This window comes from Phodopus roborovskii, unplaced genomic scaffold (assembly GCF_943737965.1).
Source record: "Phodopus roborovskii unplaced genomic scaffold, PHOROB, whole genome shotgun sequence".
NCBI classification, from domain to species: Eukaryota; Metazoa; Chordata; class Mammalia; order Rodentia; family Cricetidae; genus Phodopus; species Phodopus roborovskii.
Window position 1 is genome coordinate 2,550,022 of NW_026126550.1, and position 20,167 is coordinate 2,570,188.

Below are 20,167 nucleotides of genomic sequence, written 5' to 3' on the forward strand. Positions count from 1 at the left end.
TTTCCCGACTTTACCTTTCCCAACCCAGGTGGAAAAACTGGTCTATAATTATAGAATTAGATAGAGGTCTTGGAAACCGCCTTCTCACCTTCTAGCTTACCTTATATGAATCATACAGTTGCTGCCTTTGATCTTGGACTTCTTCCGAGAATGTGTAAGGTGGGGCTTAGCTTATCTCTGTTTCTTATCTCTGTTGTAGGAGCTTTGTCTGTCCTTGTATAAACTGAGATATGACCCAGTAGTTCAGTGGTTCTCAGCCTTTCCAATGTTACAACCCTAATGTAACAAGTTTCTCATGTTGTGGTGACCCTCAATCATAAAATTATTTTGTTGCTACTTCATAACTGTAATTTTACTAGTTGTGAATCACAATGTAAATATCTAATGTGCAGACTATATGATATGTGACCCCCCAAGGGTTGAGAGCCACTGCCGCAGTTCATACTCCAGCCAGTACATCCCAGTAGGACTATTCATTTACAAACCACGAAGCCAGTACTGCTTTTCAGACCTGTGAAAAGTCAGATTCAGAGACTGAGCCCTGAGCATTTGCTGGACCCATGTATGGAACATTTAGGATTTTCACTTTTCAGAAAGTGAACATGTTCATACATGCTGTTTTGGTTTTGTTTTCAGACAGGGCTGTACTATGGAGCCTAGGTTGGCCATGAACTTGTAGTCCTCTTGTTTCTATCTCCCAAGTTCTGGGATTACAGGTATATGCCACATGCCTAGCCTCATACATGTTTCTGTACAGACATATATTTTCATTTTTTATTCATTATATAGCTGCCAGTAGAAATACTGGGCCTTATGATAACCATTTACCCTTTGAGGACCTGCCATACTATCTCCACAGCAGTTAAATTTTCACAATCACCAGCAGTAGACAAAGAGCCCCATAACCGCACACAGCCATCTGAGGCATGTGAAGTGATACCTCACTGTAATTTTGATTTGTTTTTCCCTAATGGTTCATGATGTTGGCCCTTTTCACATGTTTTAGGTCATTTTGTGAATTCTCTAGAGAAATGTATGGTTGAATCATTTGTGCATTTTAAAAATTGGATTATTTGCCTGTTGTTGAGTAATGAGAGTTTTACTTTTGATACCATTATCACACATGCAAATACCAATTCTATGATTAGTCTTCTTATTTTCTTTTTTCCCTTTTTTTATTTAAATTAGAAACTATCTTATATATCAATCCCAGTACCCTCCCCCTCCTATGTATCCTAATGACCCCAATCCCTCTTCTACTCCATAGAAAGGTTGAGGCCTTCTATGAGTATCATCAAAGTCTGTCAACATCAGTTGGACCAGGTCCTAGGCCTTTCCCCATGTGTCTAGGCTGAGAATGGGGAATGGGCTCCCAGTGTCCATTCGTACACTAGGTATAAATGCTATTCCATTGCCAGGGGCCACATAGACTGCCCAGACCTCCTAAATAACACCCACTTGCAAGGAGCCTAGTTCTGTCCTATGCTGGCTTCCACATTGTCAGTCTGGGGTCCATGAACTCCCCCTTGTTCAGGTCAGCTGTTTCTGTTGGTTTCCCCAGCATGGTCTTGGACCCTTTGCTCATCACTCCTCCCTCTCTACAACTGGATTCCATGAATTCTGCTCAGTGTTTAGCTGTGGGTCTTTGCCTCTGTTTCCATCAGCTACTAGATAAAGGCTCTATGATGGCGTATAAGGTAGCCATCAATCTCATTATAGGGGAAGGGCATGGTCCTATTTTCTTGATGGCATTCTTTTAAATGCAACAACTTTTCAGTTTTAATGAAGTTGAATTTATTTGCTTTTATTTTTTAGTTATTTGTGCTTTAGACATCATATCTAAGAAATCATTGTTCAATCCAAGGACAAAGGTTTGTACTAGTTCTTCTAAGTGTTTCACAACTTTCAGTAATCCTATATGTAAGTTATGAGATAAGGGATCCAACTTCAATGTTTGTTTGGGGTATGCTGTTGTCTCGGCATCACTTTATGAAAAGATCACATTGACTCTTGGGCTCAGCAAGATGGGCAGTATCGCATTTTATGAATGAGGAAACAAATCCCAGGACAATTGTGATTGAATCAAGTCCTCCCAGATGGAAACAGTTAAGGATGTGTTTGCCCTTGTAGCAGCCAAAAGTATAATTACTAAAGAATACTAATCCTACCCTGAAGGGTTCTTCACAATTTTCTAAAGGGTCCTTGAGACCATTGGCCATGGCATCTTCAGGGCAACTTCTTTGTGATCTGACATCATAGAGACTGACTTAAAGAATCATACCAAGGTCTTTCTCAGGAGGTAATCTGAGGGTTTATGTAATCAAGCCAATATCCTCATTCAGTGGGGGAGCAACACAGAGCTGTGCAGCTGTGGCCAGCCTGTTTCATATGTCTGTCTCAGTTCACTGATGACTTTATCTACCCTACTTCACAGATAATCTTGTAGGCAGACATCTTCTGCAGAATAGCCTTACATGGTGATGGTTAAATACAGTGCAAGGCTCGAAATGGGAACCTGGTCAACCAAAGTAGCACTCCAAGCAACTCTGTTTTCTGTGACATTCACAACAGCTGCATTATCCCTCAATGTCTCAAGCCCAAGGAGCTCATTTCTAAGCAGGCCTTTCTCCAGATTGAATGCTCTGATAAATGTTTGCCTAGTCTCAAAGCAGTCACAGCCCTCAAATTTCACACACACACACACACACACACACACACACACACACACACACACACACACACACTAAGGACTGTTTGTCCATTCAGGTGAAGGAAGTCATTTCTGAAAAGGAAGCATGATATTGAAGACTAGAATGCACAGATGGGCACCCAGCATATGCATTGGAATCCAGGGAGAAAGTCAGGGTTAAGGAAGTGGGGAGCCTACCTCCACAGTGGCTGCACACTGTCATAGAGCGCTGTCAGGAGCTGGCCCTAGTCTCAGAGTGTTTTGCTTCTGCTACTAATATGAGATAGAATTCCATGCCATGCCATCCTTGGGAATGGATGCTTTGCAGCCAGCGAGGCACAGTGCTATACTGAATGAGAGAAGATATATCATGGTCACCTGAGTAGGAAGGGTCCACATAATTAGAGGACAATAGTGGCTGCTAGCCTTCTAAATGAAAACTAACATATATTCTATAGCAAATGTTTTTGCAGGTATTGAGAGATTTTGTTGTTGTTCCATGACTCAGTGAGGGAGTGGTGATAGTCCAAAGTTCCAGAATACCCTGAATTGTATGGGATTCTCACACTCTAATCCCTTAGCACACCCTTTAAGAGGTACTGGTAGAAAAGGTTTAAGCTGGAGGGCCCAACCATTTGAATAGTCAATAAAATATTATTCAACTATAGTAAGCAACTGGTTATAAAGACACCACACTACAGTCAGGGAGACTTTGCTGTGAAGGTTTTCTCATTGGGTACATGCAGGTTCTTAAAAGAGGGAACCAGTGTTTTGATCCTGGACTCTGTGGTAAATGATGTTTCTATAGGTCTGGTGATGCCAGGCCCTCACAGCAAACTCACATTTGTTATACTATCTCCTGGGGGAACGAGTTCCTTCCCAAGGCCAGGGGTTCTCTTCTCAGCATTCCTCTTTTCCAACTTCACTGTACCACCCTTTCCTTCTGCAGGTGTGTTTCAAAATGTGTTTGCAAGTAAAAAGGCCTGGGTGCCTTAAGCAGGAAGGAACATATTGGATAGCTTTCCCAGAACTCCTATAATGACTCATTGGCTATGAAGGCTCAGGTACTTTAGTGAGATGGGTGACTCTGTTCTTAAGCAGAGATGTCATGCAGTCTGGTCTTTACCTGGGTCACAGTAATGGCCAAGGTCAGAGTCATACTTCCATGTTCCTGTGTTCCAAACTCATTACAAACTGGATTTGACATCTTTGCAGTCACATTTCCCCCACCCTCATAATTTCCTTGAGTTGTAGATCTGTCAGCAGCAAGAGAATTTTCAAATTAGAAACATTTAAGGATTTTAGCCCAGCTAAATGCTGTCTTAATTATTTCACAGCAAAATTGCAAACTCACAGAGACAAATAGTAAGCACACAAATAACCATGATGCAGAATGGGAGAAGTGCCCTTCAAGAGTCAGGAGAAACAGTCAGGAGAAAGTGCCCACACCAAACCATTACATTCTGAGATGTGTATATCAATGGCAAGGAGTCAGAGTAAGAGAGGTGGCAAGGAGATCTAGACTCCAGGAAGTTCTTTCACAGGCATGATTCCACTGGGTTCTTAGCCAAGTCCATCTTCCTCTAGGTAGAAGTATCAGAGGCCAGGGCAGAAAGAGCCTAGGAAAGCACCAACACAATAAGCTACTAAACAAAATGCACTTCTGATTTGCATTTAGCTGCGAAAATAACCTTACCATTTCCATTTGGTTGGTTGGTTGGTTTTTTTTGTGTGTGTGTGTCAGGGTTTCTCTGTGTAGCTTTGGAGCCAGACCTGGCACTCACTCTGTAGCCCAGGCTGGCCTTGAACTCACAAAGATCCACCTGCCTCTGCCTCCCGAGTGCTAGGATTAGAGGCATGTGCCACTAACGCATGGCCCTGTTTGCATTTGTAAGGTAGCTGTTAAAGGTAGCAAGTAGTCCACCACTAGAGGGTGGGAGAGTTTCTGCTCAATGAGTAGAATGTCAAAGCCAAGGGGACACCTTTCCTGACCCTGAGATAGAGTTCTCAGGGCTCTAGTACTCTCTGCCTTCCCTCATTAAGAGAGTGCGTGCCAGCTTAAAACCAAGAAGTATAAGGCAAAGTAGATTTGTGATTTTCAGGGGCTGGCAAAACTACTCAGGGGTATGAGAATTCATTTGGGGGTTGTGAAAATGTTCTGGAATTGAATACTGGGGATAGTTACACAACTTCACAAATACACTAAAAGTTATTTTAACTGTATAAGGGGAAAATTTAGGTTAGATATATGGCTTAGTGGCTAAGAGCACTGGCTACTCTTCCAAAGGACCCGGAATTGATTTTCAGCATTCCTGTAACATCCTACAACCATTTATTACTGTAGTCCCAAGAAGATCTGATGCCCTCTTCTGGCCTCTGCATGTATCAGACACACATGTGGTGCCCAGATGTACATGTGGGCAAAATACCATACATATCAATAATCACAAAAGGATAAGTATATAGTATATGATGTCCCAAAAGCTTTTGCTTGTTTAAAAGGAGCAGACATGAGCTAGGGGTGTGTTGCACACCTGTAATCCAGCATTTGGGAAGGGGAGGCAGAAAAGATCCAGAGTTCAGGGTCAACCTCAGCTTTGTGGTGACTTAGAGGTCAGCCTGGGGTACATAAAATCCTTCCTCAAAAAGGGAAAGAACCATCTTTAGCCATGTATGTCATAAAGGAAGAGATACAGATGAGTAGAAATGACCTTTTGTTATTTCCACTCACATCAGTCTGTTTCGTTCCAAGGCCCAGTGTCCTTGGGATCAGTAAAAATTTGTCAGGTGAAAAAGAGTCTGGAGTGCAGAATGTCTCCGATGACCTGTTCTTCTGTCTTCCAAATTAAGAGCAGTGATAAAAGAATCATGGTGAGGACATGTTCATTCTTACAAACTTTCCTGCATTTAGAAATGTGTTTGTAAAGATCAGTATGACTTCTCAAAGATGAAAAACAAACTGCATAGACAAAGCTGTGTCTGCATAAGGTGCCTGAATTCTACAGTGGTGGCAGCAGAAGAGAGAGCTCTATGGGTGTGAACAGATGGAGACATGGCTCCATGGGAGGTACCTCCTAAACACACAATTTCCCCAACCTAACTTCAGGAATCCTGACACACTGTGGAGTTCCTAGTAGGAAATGGAAAGGACAAAGCTCTCCTGGGACTGGTCTGAAGTTCCTACAATAATGTATATAACAGCCTTGACTCCATGAGACAGCAACTAAGGTCACCTTCTGACCACCTTGGTTTTTCCTCCAGGTGGACCTACCATGACTTCTTCAATCGGTACCGGGTGTTGATGAAGAAGAGAGAGCTTGTCAACACTGACAAGAAGAGTATCTGCAAGTCTGTCTTAGAGAGCCTCATCAAGGTGATCCAGCTGTAGGAGGGCATGGACCAAAAGCCCTGACAGTGGAGGGCAGGGCTACCTACAGTGTTGTCTTCATCCCCAAAAAACTGCCTAAGCCATTTCCTGAAACAGTGGCTGGGAAAGGAGAATCCCTTCCCTGACCTAGAGCATTCTCTACATTTCTACATCTCAGCACACAGAGAGCACAGGTCACCAGGGTGTGTGTGGAGGCAACCTATGGTGGCCATGGCTGCTGCTGCTGGTATCTCAGCAGCTCTGGTTTCTCAGGACTGTTGTGCCCAGTGGAGGTCTGATCTGTAGCCAGCATCAGCTTGTTATAAATAAAAAAACAGATTTGCAGGCTTTGAAAACTTGTTTTAAATGAAACAACCCAAAAAATCACATTTGAGGCTAAAAACATGGAAGAGCAGAGCCTGGAGGGGTAAATCCTTAAATATTTCAATAGTTCTAGAGAGTTCCAGGGTTATAACAAAGTATAATAATCTGTCTCCATAAAGTGCTAAATTATAGAAAACACCTTCCAGAATGTGATGATATTAAACATGTTTTTGCAAACTAGCTGGCTAAGACAGTGCTGAGAGGGTGGTGTGTGGTTAACTGTAGATTGTGCTTGGTTGATGGACTCTGGTTAACTATGGTGTTGCTGTGGCCCATCCATCATAACTGTATGGGTTTTGACATCTCATTTTTCATTGGTTAGGAAAATGTGTTCAAGGTCAGCTGAGTTCAGTTAATATATAGTGCTTCCCTTCTTGCCAGGGCTGGTCTCCTGGTGTATACCCCAAGCCTGTGAGTAGCTTCCATGACCGCATGCTTGCCTTCCTCTTTGTCCTGAGTCATAGTTCACCCTGGCCTGGATTCCTCCAAGATTATTAGCAGAACTTTCCATCCACAGATGAGGAAACGGAAGTATAATAAGTGACTATGAATTGCTTAGGTTTTCACAGGCACAGTACCTACTGCTCTGGGGTGATTGGTTAGGGCACTGTATACAGTTATCTATCTTGGAGATATACTGCTCACTTGTGCTTTGGCTGAGCCACAGGTTACCTTTCCATGGCTGCCCCCTTTATCTCACAGATATTTGCTCACATCCACTGCCCTAACTGCCTAGACCAGTGGTTCTCAACATGTGGGGCCCTAAATATTGGGAGGGTCACATATCAAATATCCTGCATATCAGTTATTTATAATATGATCCATAACAGTAGCAAAATTAGTTATGAAGGAGCAATGAAAATAATTTTGTGATTGGTGATTGCCACAACATGAGTAACTGTATTAAAGGATTGCAGCATCAGGAAGGTTGAGAACCACTGGCCTAGACCACCCCTTTTGAACATTGTTTCTTGCTAATCCTCCCCCTCTTAAAGGGTTTCTCCTGTTTACTTTTCTATCTGCCTTCCCCATGTTGTTGGGTTTTTGAGGGCAGGTATCTTTTTAATGGCTACATCCTGGATCCATGCCTGTCTTACCATGAAGACTGAAGTCTGTTTAATGAATACTGAGAATCTAGGAGTGTCTCCTGGGGCAAGGGGTAAACACACAATCTGGCAAGTGGTTGGAAGGAAAGGCTATTATGTTTTTGCAGCATTCTCTAACCAGCTGGTCTCCCTCCCAACCTTGTAAAGGATCCAGACAAATTCCAGTTTGGCCGCACCAAGATCTTCTTCAGGGCGGGCCAGGTGGCTTACCTGGAGAAGCTTCGGGCAGACAAGTTCCGGGAGGCCACTGTCATGATCCAGAAGACAGTCAGGGGCTGGCTGCAGAAAGTGAAGTATCAGAGGCTGAAGGCAGCTACCTTAACTGTGCAGAGGTTCTACAGAGGACACCTGGCCCGCAGGTGAGCCATTTGGGGGTGCACCTCGGGTCAGGATGAAGGGGAGGGACTCTTTGTCTAGAATTGCAGTTATTCCTCTTGGGCCCAATCTGCTTCTTAAATCGCTCCTAGTACCTTTGTGCATCCCTGTGATGACTTTCTTGACAGGACACCAGCCAGACTCTTCCCTGTGCGGTACCATGCAGGGGGGAACTACTGCCACCACTCTCTTCCCAATGAGTGGCTTTGGGCTAATGAACAATAAGATGGCAGCAGCAGGGGTAAGAGGCAGAGCTCCAGTGAGATGCTAGATGTTGCTTCCTCCTAGCCTGTACATGGGTTGTCGGATTGAGGCCTAGCCTGCCTCACAGTGCTTGCTCCTTTTTGCCTTGGAGAGATGATGGAAATTGCCAGTTTCTCAAGTGGCTATTCCACCATCTCTACTGGAGAAAGAGAAACACAGACCTGTAGTTGAAATCTCTTCATGCATTCCACCTAGTCCCCCTGGACCATTTTCTTTCCCACTTGTGGATCCCTGCAACCACTTATGAAATAACCACTCAGAGGCTTGATATCAGTCATACTGTTTGACCAATGGCTCAAACTTCTTACTGGCTAGGGCTACCTATTACTTAACCCATTTCTATTAGTTTATATTTTACCACAAGGCTCATAGCTTGTTACCTCACATCTTAATTCCCTGGCACCTCCCTCACTCCGCCTTCCTTCTCTCTGCATCTTTGTTTGGATGTCCTGCCTAGCTATATCTTTCCTGGCCATTGGCTGAAATAGCTTTATTCATCAACCAATAAAAGCAGCGCATATTTGCAGCCTACAGAAGGACCTCCCCCACCTAAGTTTGGTCTAGGCCTCTTTTGTATGGTAAAGGTGGAGGTGCTGTCCTCGCTTATGTGCTTGCTGCAGGCTGCTTTCTTACACATAGTCAGAGATAGCTCTTGCCATTGTCACCTCTGTACTGTTAAGATAAGCTCCAGTGCAGAAGCTGTGGAGATGAAAGGGCAGTCAGGCCACCTCTGAGTGGCTTTTTAGTCCCTACCCACTATCATCGGCACTTGCTCAGGCTTCCTGGTGGTGATCTTGCTGCATTCTCCTTGAAGGGGTCATGTGACCCAGGGGATGGACAGGCCTTGTGTGAAGAAAGGACAGAGAGACAGACTAGGGGACCCATGAACCTCTGCATGTAGGTGCTGGTGGCCCAGGAGGGAACTTCCTTTCTCAGGGTTGTGCTGTGATCTCCTAGGTCCTCCCCAGCACTGGGCACTCTGATCCTCTCTCCCTGAGCCCTTGCAATGAACTTGATAGGCTCTCAAGAAGGGTGGGACCTATGTGCTCTAAAGGTGGGTGGACTGCAGAAGGGAGAAAGTGGGAAGTTTGGGAGAAATGAGAAAACTAGGAGGGGTCATTGTTGGCCTGAGGAGTTTCTTTCCATTCAGCAAACATTTGCCCTGGTCCTGAATTGCCAAATCCTAAACTAGACACAAGAATGCAGCGTGTTTGAACTATCTCTGAGCTTGTGGGGGCACAGGATGACAGCAGTGTGACCCTTTTAACAATGGGAGATGCTAGGCTGGAGAGATGGTCCAGCATTTAAGAGCACTGGCTGCCCTTCCAGAGAACACAGGTACAATTCCCAGCACCCACACGGCAGCTCACAGGTGTCTGTAACTCTAGTCTAGCTGGGGCTCCAACTAGGGCCACAGAGGGAAGGGCTTACTTCATGAGTAGCTCAGTTGGCCACGTCCCTGTCCCTGATGCCCCCTGTGCTCTTCCACCACTACTCCCAGACTGGCTGAGCACCTGCGGAGAACCCGTGCAGCCATAGTGTTCCAGAAGTACTACCGGATGCAGAGGGCCCGCCTGGCCTACCGGAGAATCCACAGAGCTGCAGTTGTCATCCAGTCCTTCACACGGGCCATGTTTGTGCGAAGAAACTACTGCCAGGTGAGTAGCTGCCATGAGAATCTCACTCTCTGCACCAGTACCACTGCCTCTCTGGAATGGAATGATCATTGGGCTTCCCAATATGTTAAGCTTCTTAGGCTGTGGTTTCCTTTCTAGTAAAATAAGGGTATAAATAGGAGTTTGACAGCTGCTTCCCTGTGGACACATTATCTACAGGACCTAGCTAAAACTTTCCATCAAATCCTCAGGTGTTAGAGGTCACCTGTGCTCTGTCTCATAAACCCAAGGCCAGCCTGCTTTCACCTCAGGGTGGTTGGAGAAGCTGCACCTGTCCCCATTCTGTAGAGCAAACCCACAGGCTGAATGTGCTTGTCCTCACCAGGTCCTCAAGGAGTATAAAGCCACAATCATCCAGAAGTATGCCCGGGGATGGATGGCACGTAGACATTTCCAGCGGCAGCGGGATGCAGCCATTGTCATCCAGTGTGCCTTCCGGCGGCTCAAGGCCAAGCAGGAGCTGAAGGCCCTCAAGATTGAGGCCCGCTCTGCAGAGCATTTAAAACGTCTCAATGTGGGCATGGAGAACAAAGTGGTCCAGCTACAGCGGAAGATCGATGACCAGGTCAGTGGAAGGAAATTCCTACACAGTTGCTGAAGCTTGAGGGATACTGGGACATGCTTGAGAGGGACCTCAAGCTTTTTCAGGGAGCTGCAGGTACCAGAGACCTCAGGAAGTACTGCCCAGTAAGTAAGAATAGTTACTACCTATAGTACACAGAACAGAGCTTCCCCTAACAAAGATGCTAGGCCCTAATCCCCAGGATCTATAAATTTGTGCATCAATTAAGGATGTCTGGTTTGGAAGATGACCCTGGGATACCCAGGTAGGGATACCCAGGAACCATAGGATGCTTGCAAGAGGAAAACTGGATCAAGTTAGTTAGTGTGGCTTCTGTGATTAGAGGTGTGTATCACCACTGCCTGACTCTATGACTAGCTAGTATGACTGCTGGGATTAAAGGTGTGTGCCACCACTGCCTGACTCTATGGCTTGTGGCTATCTTTGCATTCTGAACCCTGAGGCAAGCTTATTAAATCATAAATAATATATCACCACACAGGTTCACAAGCTACAACAGTCAAGCCACCTTTAGGAGCTACAAATAACAGAGGGATGTTCTCCCATAGAGTGTCCGAAAGACTACAGTCCTGCTGACCACATTTAGACTTCTGTGTTCCAGAACTGTAAAATAGTAGCTTATGCTGTTCTGAGCCATCCACTTCATCTTATTCTTTATAGCAATAGTAGGAAATTGATAGATTATGTCAGACTCCTACAGAGGCTGTGTGGTACAGCTAAAGCACTGGCTGGTGTTTACCAAAGGTTCCTGTGGACCCACATTGTACTTCCCTATTTGTGTATGACTGTCCCCATGAGGTAAATGTTGGCATCCTGTCTGACATGACATTGGTATTGCATTGCTTAAGCATTTAACTCTGTCTGCCCTGGCCACCTTCACACATCAACCAATTAGATAAGCAATTAGATAAAGCCCTATATGGGTGGATTTCTGTGAAAGGGATCTGAGGCAAGCTCCTTCTTTGGGTTCATGTCTGCTCAGGGTAGAGTACAAGTTGGAAATAGGTTTACACCACTCAGGTGACCCAAGGATCTACTCCCCTATACCCCAGAAGACCTCCATTCGGTGCCTGATTGTCAGACAGACAGGAAGAAACATGGCACAGGTTGGATGCTGTTATTATAGAGATAAACCTTAGTACAGTAGAGATTTTGAAGCTTCTCAAAGCCTCAAGGCAGGACAATAGGAGAGTCATTTTGCTTTTGATTTTTATTTTTTTCTTAAAGATAGACTCTCATTCTGGGCATTAGTGGCACATGACTTTAATCCCAGCACTCAAGAGGCAGAGGTGGATCTCTGAGTTTGAGGTCAGCCTGGTCTACAGAGCAAGTTCCAGGACAGGTCCCAAAGCAATACAGAGAAACCCTGTCTTGAAAAATCGGGAAAAAAAAAAAAAGACTCTCATATAGTCTATACTAGTCTGAAGCTCTGTTTATACCACTGTGATTTTTGTTTTTGAGCCTGTGTTAGGTGTGTTATGTTCACTCACATATGATTCATACAGTAGATGATCTGTACATGAGTCATTTTGAAGATGATGGATTAGGAACATCAAATAGTTTAGCCAAGTCACAGGGGAATAAAGTGTTAAAATCTGAATGCACCCCAGACCTCACCCCACAGCCTGCACCCCAGGTCTCACCCCACAGCCTGCACCCCAGACCTCACCCCACTGCCTTCACCCCAGACCTCACCCCACAGCCTTCACCCCAGACCTCACCCCACAGCCTGCACCCCAGACCTCACCCCACAGCCTGCACCCCAGACCTCACCCCATAACCTGCACCCCAGGTCTCACCCCACAGCCTTCACCCCAGACCTCACCCCACAGCCTTCACCCCAGACCTCACCCCACAGCCTGCACCCCAGACCCACCCCACAGCCTGCACCCCAGACCTCACCCCACAGCCTCACCCCAGACCTCACCCCACAGCCTGCACCCCAGACCCACCCCACAGCCTGCACCCCAGACCTCACCCCATAACCTGCACCCCAGGTCTCACCCCACAGCCTGCACCCCAGACCTCACCCCACAGCCTTCACCCCAGACCTCACCCCACAGCCTTCACCCCAGACCTCACCCCACAGCCTTCACCCCAGACCTCACCCCACAGCCTTCACCCCAGACCTCACCCCACAGCCTTCACCCCAGACCTCACCCCACAGCCTGCACCCCAGACCTCACCCCCACAGCCTACACCCCAGACCTCACCCCACAGCCTGCACCCCAGACCTCACCCCACAGCCTGCACCCCAGACCTCACCCCACAGCCTGCACCCCAGACCTCACCCCATAACCTGCACCCCAGACCTCACCCCACAGCCTGCACCCCAGACCTCACCCCACAGCCTTCACCCCAGACCTCACCCCACAGCCTGCACCCCAGACCTCACCCCCACAGCCTGCACCCCAGACCTCACCCCACAGCCTGCACCCCAGACCTCACCCCACAGCCTGCACCCCAGACCTCACCCCACAGCCTGCACCCCAGACCTCACCCCATAGCCTGCACCCCAGACCTCACCCCACAGCCTGCACCCCAGACCTCACCCCACAGCCTTCACCCCAGACCTCACCCCACAGCCTGTACCCTAGACCTCACCCCACACCCTACACCCTAGACCTCACCCCACACCCTACACCCCAGACCTCACTCCACACCCTACACCCCAGACCTCACTCCACACCCTACACCCCAGACCTCACTCCACAGCTTGCACCCCAGGTCTCACCCCACAGCTAGTGTGAGGACGGTGCTGGCTTCTTAGTCTCCACTGTCACTGATGAGCTGCCCCTGGTCTTTGTTATTACTGGCTTAGTCTTCCTGAGAGGAAAAGAAACTTGCTGCATCAGGGCCCTGGCTATGTCAATGGGACCACAGGACCAGGCTTCCAAAAAAGCAAAGAGAAAGGATGCAAAGTGCACATGGTATGGGTGTCGGGAAAAGAGAAAGTTGGCAGTGGGGTCACCAGGCATGGCAGTGCAGGTCACCTGATCTGACTGTGCCTATTTGGGGGCAGTTTTGAACCTTCCTGTAGCCTCTGGGCAAGAAAATTGATGAGTCTTTTTTGTTTTATTTTGTTTTGTTTAAGGTAGACTCTCATGTAGTCCTGGCTAGCCTGTCACACCTTTTATAGCCAAGAATGACCTCGAACTTCTGACTTTTTGTCTCTCCCTCCCGAGTGCTGGCATCAACAGGGGTGGGCTACCAGGCTCAGTTTTATGCCATGCTAGGGCTCAACCAGGGAATTCACGCTGCAAGGCAAGCACTCTGCTGATTGAGCCACATTTGCAGTAAAATGAACTATCCTTTGGCTGAGCTGGCTGTCCTACATGTGAGCCCCTGTGCAGAGAGAGCTGACAGTGGAACACTTTGCTTTCTTGCTCCAGGTAGAGGCCAGGTTTCTTAGAAGAGCTGGTACCCTGGGACTGTGTTCTCTGGGAAGTTATCCAGAGTGCTGGCTTGAAGGTATTTAAAGATAGTCCTCTAAGTACAAGTTGGGGATGCTCAGTCCCTACCCTGGTCAGCCTGTAGTGACACAGCAAGTCAGGGAAGCAGTGACTAGGGAAGGAGTCTGTTAAAACAGCAAGCACCAGTGTCCTCTGTGTCTGCCAGGGCCAGTCACCATTGTTCAGTCTCCTAGGCACAGTGTAGCCAGAAGGACAAGGGGACTGAAACCACTCTTCCCGCTAGGGAGGAGCCTGTGTGCCACAGGCTAACCTGCTGGTTTCAGATAGTGCTCAGCATCGGCCTTGCTGATGTATGAAGTCAATGCCAGAGGATAAAAATAATATAGCATTTTACACCCCACATGCTTGCACATCAGAGAGAAGTAGATTTGAAAGGGCTATTTTTAAAGGGAGCTTTTTGCCTTAAGCTTCCTCCTGCTTGGTGAACATCTGTGAGCAGTGGCAGATGTTGCCACCCTGGGCTAGGCTTCCTATATGCATCGGGTGATCAGAGGACACATGAGATCTTTTTCACACCATTCTCCATGTGACTCTCATGCCGGGCACTAGATTCATACATTAACTCATTGATCTTCACCACACCTTCAGGGCAAGTCTTACTATTGTCCCCATTTTAATAATGAGCACACTAAAGGGCACAGAGGGTAGGTAACCTACCAAAAGCCATGAAGCCAGTAGGTATCCTGGCTGAGATTGAAACATAGCGGGTTGCTTTCAGGCAGGTTTTTGTCACCTCTGGCTAGATCACTCCCATGGGATACCCTTGGGACATACAAGGAATGTTCTTCAGGCCAAACAGAGACCCTAATGTAGGTTTGGGATCATGAAAATATCATGTTCTTGGGGCAGGTGGCCAATGTTTGACATCCATGATGGTGGGTGAGGCATGGGCACACATCACCATGAGCACTGGCGATCTCTTGGTGGGCAAAACATCTATTGGGAAGTGAGTTGGGTGTCTTTTTCCCTGTGACTCCAGGAATTAATCTAGACAGCCACTCTCTTTACAGTCTTTAAGCCAGAAGGAAAAGATGCACATTGCCAGGGATACCAGAGACAAGTGTCCCAAGTCACTTGTCAGAAAAGCATGACATAGGAGGTAGTATCTCCATACCGGAGACTGAAGTCTAGAGAGAGTATTCCCCACCACCATGTGAAGGAAACCAAAAGGCAAAACCAGGGGAGATGAGCACCCCAAGTTCATGCCTTCAAGCTGAGGTCCTCAGCTGCAAAGAACAGACTCCAACTGGCACCAAGTTTGTGAGTAATCAAGAGGACATTGTTACATTAGAGTCCCTCAGGAAGAAATAGGGTAACCCAGAGTCTGGAGCTGTCCCTGGTGCTAAAACATTTCTCTTCAGGGTTTTTGGTCTCTGATGTCACATGCCACCTCCTTGGCAGTGACCTTTACAGGGACCATCCTGGAAATTGTCCCATGGTGTACCTAGCATTAGCCTCTGGTATGATATGGTTCAACCAAAATGATAGAGTCTGTGAACTCTGTCACTGTGGTAGAATGACATGGCCAGATTTTACAGTTTCTTGTCATAGAATTCAAGATTCTTAGGCCCTTGTGGCTATAATGCTGTGTTTAAACATTTTTATCTGAAAAAAATATAACCCAAATCAATAGTTAGGTCAGTGACCTTTAAATCAGTTGGATTCAAGATAATAGCCATTTGGTAAATGTTACATTAGTCCATATTTTATGATTCTCAGGGGTATCCATATATGTTAGGAAAACAGTCTGCTATAAATTACAGCTTTGGGACTTTTCTGTGCACCAGTGAATTATCTGAATTATGTGTGGGCTTTCAGTTGCCCTCCCTGAAGATGACGTTTGATAGGCATAAATGAGGTACAGTGATAGCCCCAAGTGAGCACTTAGCAGAAGTAGTCTGTGAGTTCCCCATGGAGATTCTTGCAATGATTTTCCCTCTTCCCACACCAGCCCACACGAGACTGGAAAGCACAACGAGTCTTGATTGTGTCGGTTTTGTGCCTAAGACACAAAACATACAGCCACAGGAAGCTGGGCGCGGAGGTGGTTTGAATGACAAGGGTGTTGGTGGTGATTGGGACTGGGGCCTGGGAGAAGCAGAGCCTCTGAGCAGCAGCCAAGGGGACTCCATAGAGAACACAGGTCAGTGAGATTCAGTGACAGTAACCAAGGAGTGACTGTGGCACATACTGGATAAGCATGTTGTTCCCTATATATTGACCTTCTAAGATGGGCTGAGGACAAGACGAACCCAGGCACAGGTCTGTTAGCTTCAGACACCTTCTTCCTCAATGTTTGAGCCTGGTCTCTGGTAGCATCAGAGTCAGGAAAGCTGAACCTCCCAAAAACATCAGCATTCCAAAGTGTCACATTTGACCATAGCAGGGTGAGACGTGCCTGTGTCGCCTGCTCCACCACCATGTGCTTGTCTCTTTATATCCCGACCAGCTCTGTTTAGGGACTTCAGCCACCTCTCTACCCTTGTTGATCTGGCCTGGACCAAGCCATTGGGAGTTGACAACTGATCTGAGCTAACTCACATCCCAGAGCAAAGATGAAGACAAAAAGTAGCTAGTTAAGCATGACCTCCACCTGGGCAGGGATCCTCTGCCTCCAGTGTAGACCCAGACCCTGGTGAGCAATTCACACAGGTATTGGTCTTTCTAAGTAGATGCTGCTTAATTAGACTTCCCTAGATTCTGCAGGTGAGGCTCATAGCAAGACAGATGTAGGGGGAAGGAGGCTATACCTGGAGCTTGCAGAGAGCATGGGGAATCTTGCACACAAGGAATGAACTGCTTGCATGCTCAAACATAGCACTTGGAGCTGTGTGCTATTGTGTTTATGACAGCAGCCTTTCTTTGAGCATTCCTATGAGGTTTAATTTCCCTGTGAATTAGCCATTGGTTCCTGATGCCCTGGCTTAATGACATCTTAGCTGATGGCTCTGTTCTGCTTGGAGTTCTGTGGAATACAGCAATGAAGAATAACCAGTGAGTGCTGCTTGCCTGCTGATTCAGGGAGTGCTCTCTCCTCTGCTCCTGCTCTCTCTACTGACTACTCTGCCTCATCTCTCTCACTTCTCCCAGCCCATCCTTTACTACCCGGAGCTTGATCCTGGAAGTAGATTCTCAGAACCTGATGCACACACAAGTTGGCTGCTGATTGGGTACACAGCCTATGGGTGGGTGTTATCAGATACCAGTCTTTCCAGTGAGGGTTATGTGGTATGAGCTCTGTTGACAGGTGGCAAGAGAGACCCTGGGGCCCCTTGGAGGGCCTCCTTGAAAGAGGGGATGCTGAAGGGGTCCTTTGTCTCAGAGGAAGGGATTAGGTTACAACTCTTTGTGCCAGTTAGTCCAAGGCCAGGAGGGCTCCTTGTGAAATGCTGGGGAACCCTAAGAGGCCAAGGCTACAGATCCAGGAAGCTGGCTGCATCATTCTTGCAGCCAGCCAACCTACCCTGTGAGTAGTCATGCATATTCCTTGAACTATTTCTGTGTCGGTGCTGCTGTTTGTGTCTCCCTCCACTTCTAGGTTCACAATAGAAGTTAAAGATGCTAGAGAGATGGCAGGAGAGTGCCTGGGCATGTAAGGGCTCTGAGATTTAATTCTGCCCCACAAGTCTGGCAGCCTTTGTGCGTTTTCATGACTCAACCACCCTCTGTTTTTCCTTACCCACCTCTGTTCTCTATAGAACAAAGAGTTCAAGACTCTGTCAGAGCAGTTGTCTGCAGTCACCTCCACACATGCCATGGAGGTGGAGAAGCTGAAGAAGGAGCTGGCACATTACCAGCAGAACCAGGAGGCTGACACCAGCCTGCAGCTGCAGGAGGAGGTGCAGAGCCTGCGCACTGAATTACAGAGGGCTCAGTCAGAGCGCAGGGTCCTGGAGGATGCCCACAGCAGGGAGAATAGCGAGCTGAGAAAGGTATGTGTGGACCCGGGGAGCAGGCCTGCAGAAAAGGGTGGTGGGTGGGCTTCATGCTGGGAAATTTCCCTGATTTCCAGGGCTTGTGTCCTCAGACCAGCCACCCTTCTTCGCTTCGAAAATGGCTCTGCTTCTGGGTCATGCAACAAATGTCTCTTCCTCGAGCAAGTGTTGAGTGAGCTTCTGCCATTAGCTAAACACTGTGGCATCCATTGCGATAGCAAATGGTTGTCTAACGTCTTTGCCCATCTTCCTTAAAACCTACAGGCAGTTCCCAGGTCAACTCTACAGATCTAGTCTTTAGTGAGAGAGATGACAGGTGTTAAGAGTTTTAGGGCCTCAACAGCCTATAGATATCATTCCCACCAGGAAATCCATATATTTTTTTTTGGGGGGGGGTCTGCTTTGCAAGCTGTAGCCTGATTTTTCTCACTATAGTTCATAAGGCTCATAAGGCTTTCTCCCAGTCCATGAAATGGGACTTTCTTGGATTGCTTCCACTGCTCCAGCTGTTCAGCTTTTCTGAACTTCCAATATAGCTCTCCCAACTAGGAAAGTCCCACACTGGAGGGTCGTGGTTGAGAACCTCTGTCTCTCCCCATCTCTACCATAATGCAACTAGAAGGAAAATAGCACATCATCCTCATGTTTGGTATCTGTCCACCATACAGAGTCATGTGGATTGAGAACCCAAGGAAGGAGAGAGTCTAAAATCAGGACAGACAATGCTGGCACACCTGGAGCAGACACAGAAATACTGACCCTAACCCCTACTCTATACTGTCAAGTGTGTGCAAAATCTCCTACTGGCCAGGATGCCCATGTGTAGGTGTGCATGTATGTACATGAACATACTTCGACACATGGCCTTGATCATCTCTAAGTCTGCTTCTGGACTTGGATTAGCCAGTACATACGATTTTATATGTTTTTCTAAACTGGATAGAAGACTTCAGTCCTGCTCTGTAGTCCTTGGCTCTTCCTCTACCCTGCTTCTCCCTTGTAGCTGAGAACCATGAACTCTAATTTCCCTTCCCAGCTTCCCACGAAGATTTTGAATTGGTGTCTCAGAGCACCTAAAATAGTTGGGTTTCTGTCCAAAGGCAGGTAAGGGTTTATTGTATGAAAACTTGTGTGGCGAAGCCAACCAGAGAAGCCAAGTCCACCCTGCTCTCTTTAAAAAAATAAAAATAAAAAAATGGCTGTTACCTAGGAGCCTATTGGCCTAGAGATTGAATATAACTGGAGCTTGGAACTAGCAAGAAAAAAGTCCAGGACACTACCAGAAAGGGGATAGTTGGTGCAAAGACACCTGCCCCCACACCATCTTTTGAGATGAGGGTTCACCTTGTAGCCCTGGCTGGCCTAGAACTTGCTACATAGGCCAGAATGGCCTCAAACAGAGATCTGTCTATCTGCCTTTGTCTCCTGAGAGCTGGGATAAAAATCTTACACTAATATACTTAGCTAAGACCCTCTTCTCTAACTCCAAATGAATACAAGCCTATGTTAACAGCCCTCAAAAGACACTGGAATAAAATGATTCATTAAGTGGGCAGATCCTTGCTTTCTAGGAAATGGAAAAATGAGAAATAGACATTCTCCTTTCTCTAGTAGTCTGTGGAATATTTTACTTCAGTGGTTGGAGAATGGTCAAGGGACAGCTGGTTCCCACTTTCTATTCTAGTATCTGCCTAGCTGGGGTTTAATATGTAGCAAGGACAGTATCCAACCTGAACAAGTGCTGAATAATAAGACAGTTGGTTTCTTTCTGGTCATGTCCAGGAGCTTTCTCTGTGTTGAGTGAGATTGATGAGAGCAGCAAAGCACAGAGATGGAGCCAGCTGCTGGTAGATGTTTAATTAATGGGTTTGATGTTTCTGTCAGCAGAAACTGCAAGTGCTGTATTGGAATTGGCATCCTGGAACAGTTGGGGCTGCCACCTCCAGTGCTCTTACCTAGTAGACCACATGGCTATGCTACCTTAGCTCTTAGGATTCAGGAGTCTGTCTCTGTGTCCACAGAGCATGGGGCTGCCCCTGTCACACGCCAGCCTATCAATTTTTAGTGAGGGAGACATGACCTCTCCATAGACTAGTCCTCACTAAGGATCTTAACTCTGTCCCGTCTGTTCCTTCCTAAAGCCTTAGCGTCCCTCTCTGGCTGTGCTGTTCTGTGTAGCTTTGTTACTTAGAAGGGAGGTACCTCCCTGGGCTGCCACTGGCATGGAAAACAATAGCTTCATTAGGGTTTCAATTGCTGTGAAGAGACACCATGACCACAGCAACTTTTGAAGGACAATGTTTAATTTGGCTGGC

At 46.9% G+C, this 20,167-nt stretch overlaps 1 protein-coding gene across 1 annotated transcript in view; it reads left to right on the plus strand.

Moving 5' to 3' along the window:
- Positions 1–20,167, plus strand: part of Myo5b (myosin VB) — a 182,633-nt gene that overhangs the window by 118,039 nt on the left and 44,427 nt on the right. The window contains 5 exon segments of the mRNA XM_051201265.1: positions 5,951–6,062; positions 7,694–7,905; positions 9,687–9,843; positions 10,187–10,426; positions 17,616–17,849. Of these exon segments, the coding sequence (XP_051057222.1) occupies positions 5,951–6,062; positions 7,694–7,905; positions 9,687–9,843; positions 10,187–10,426; positions 17,616–17,849 (955 nt within the window).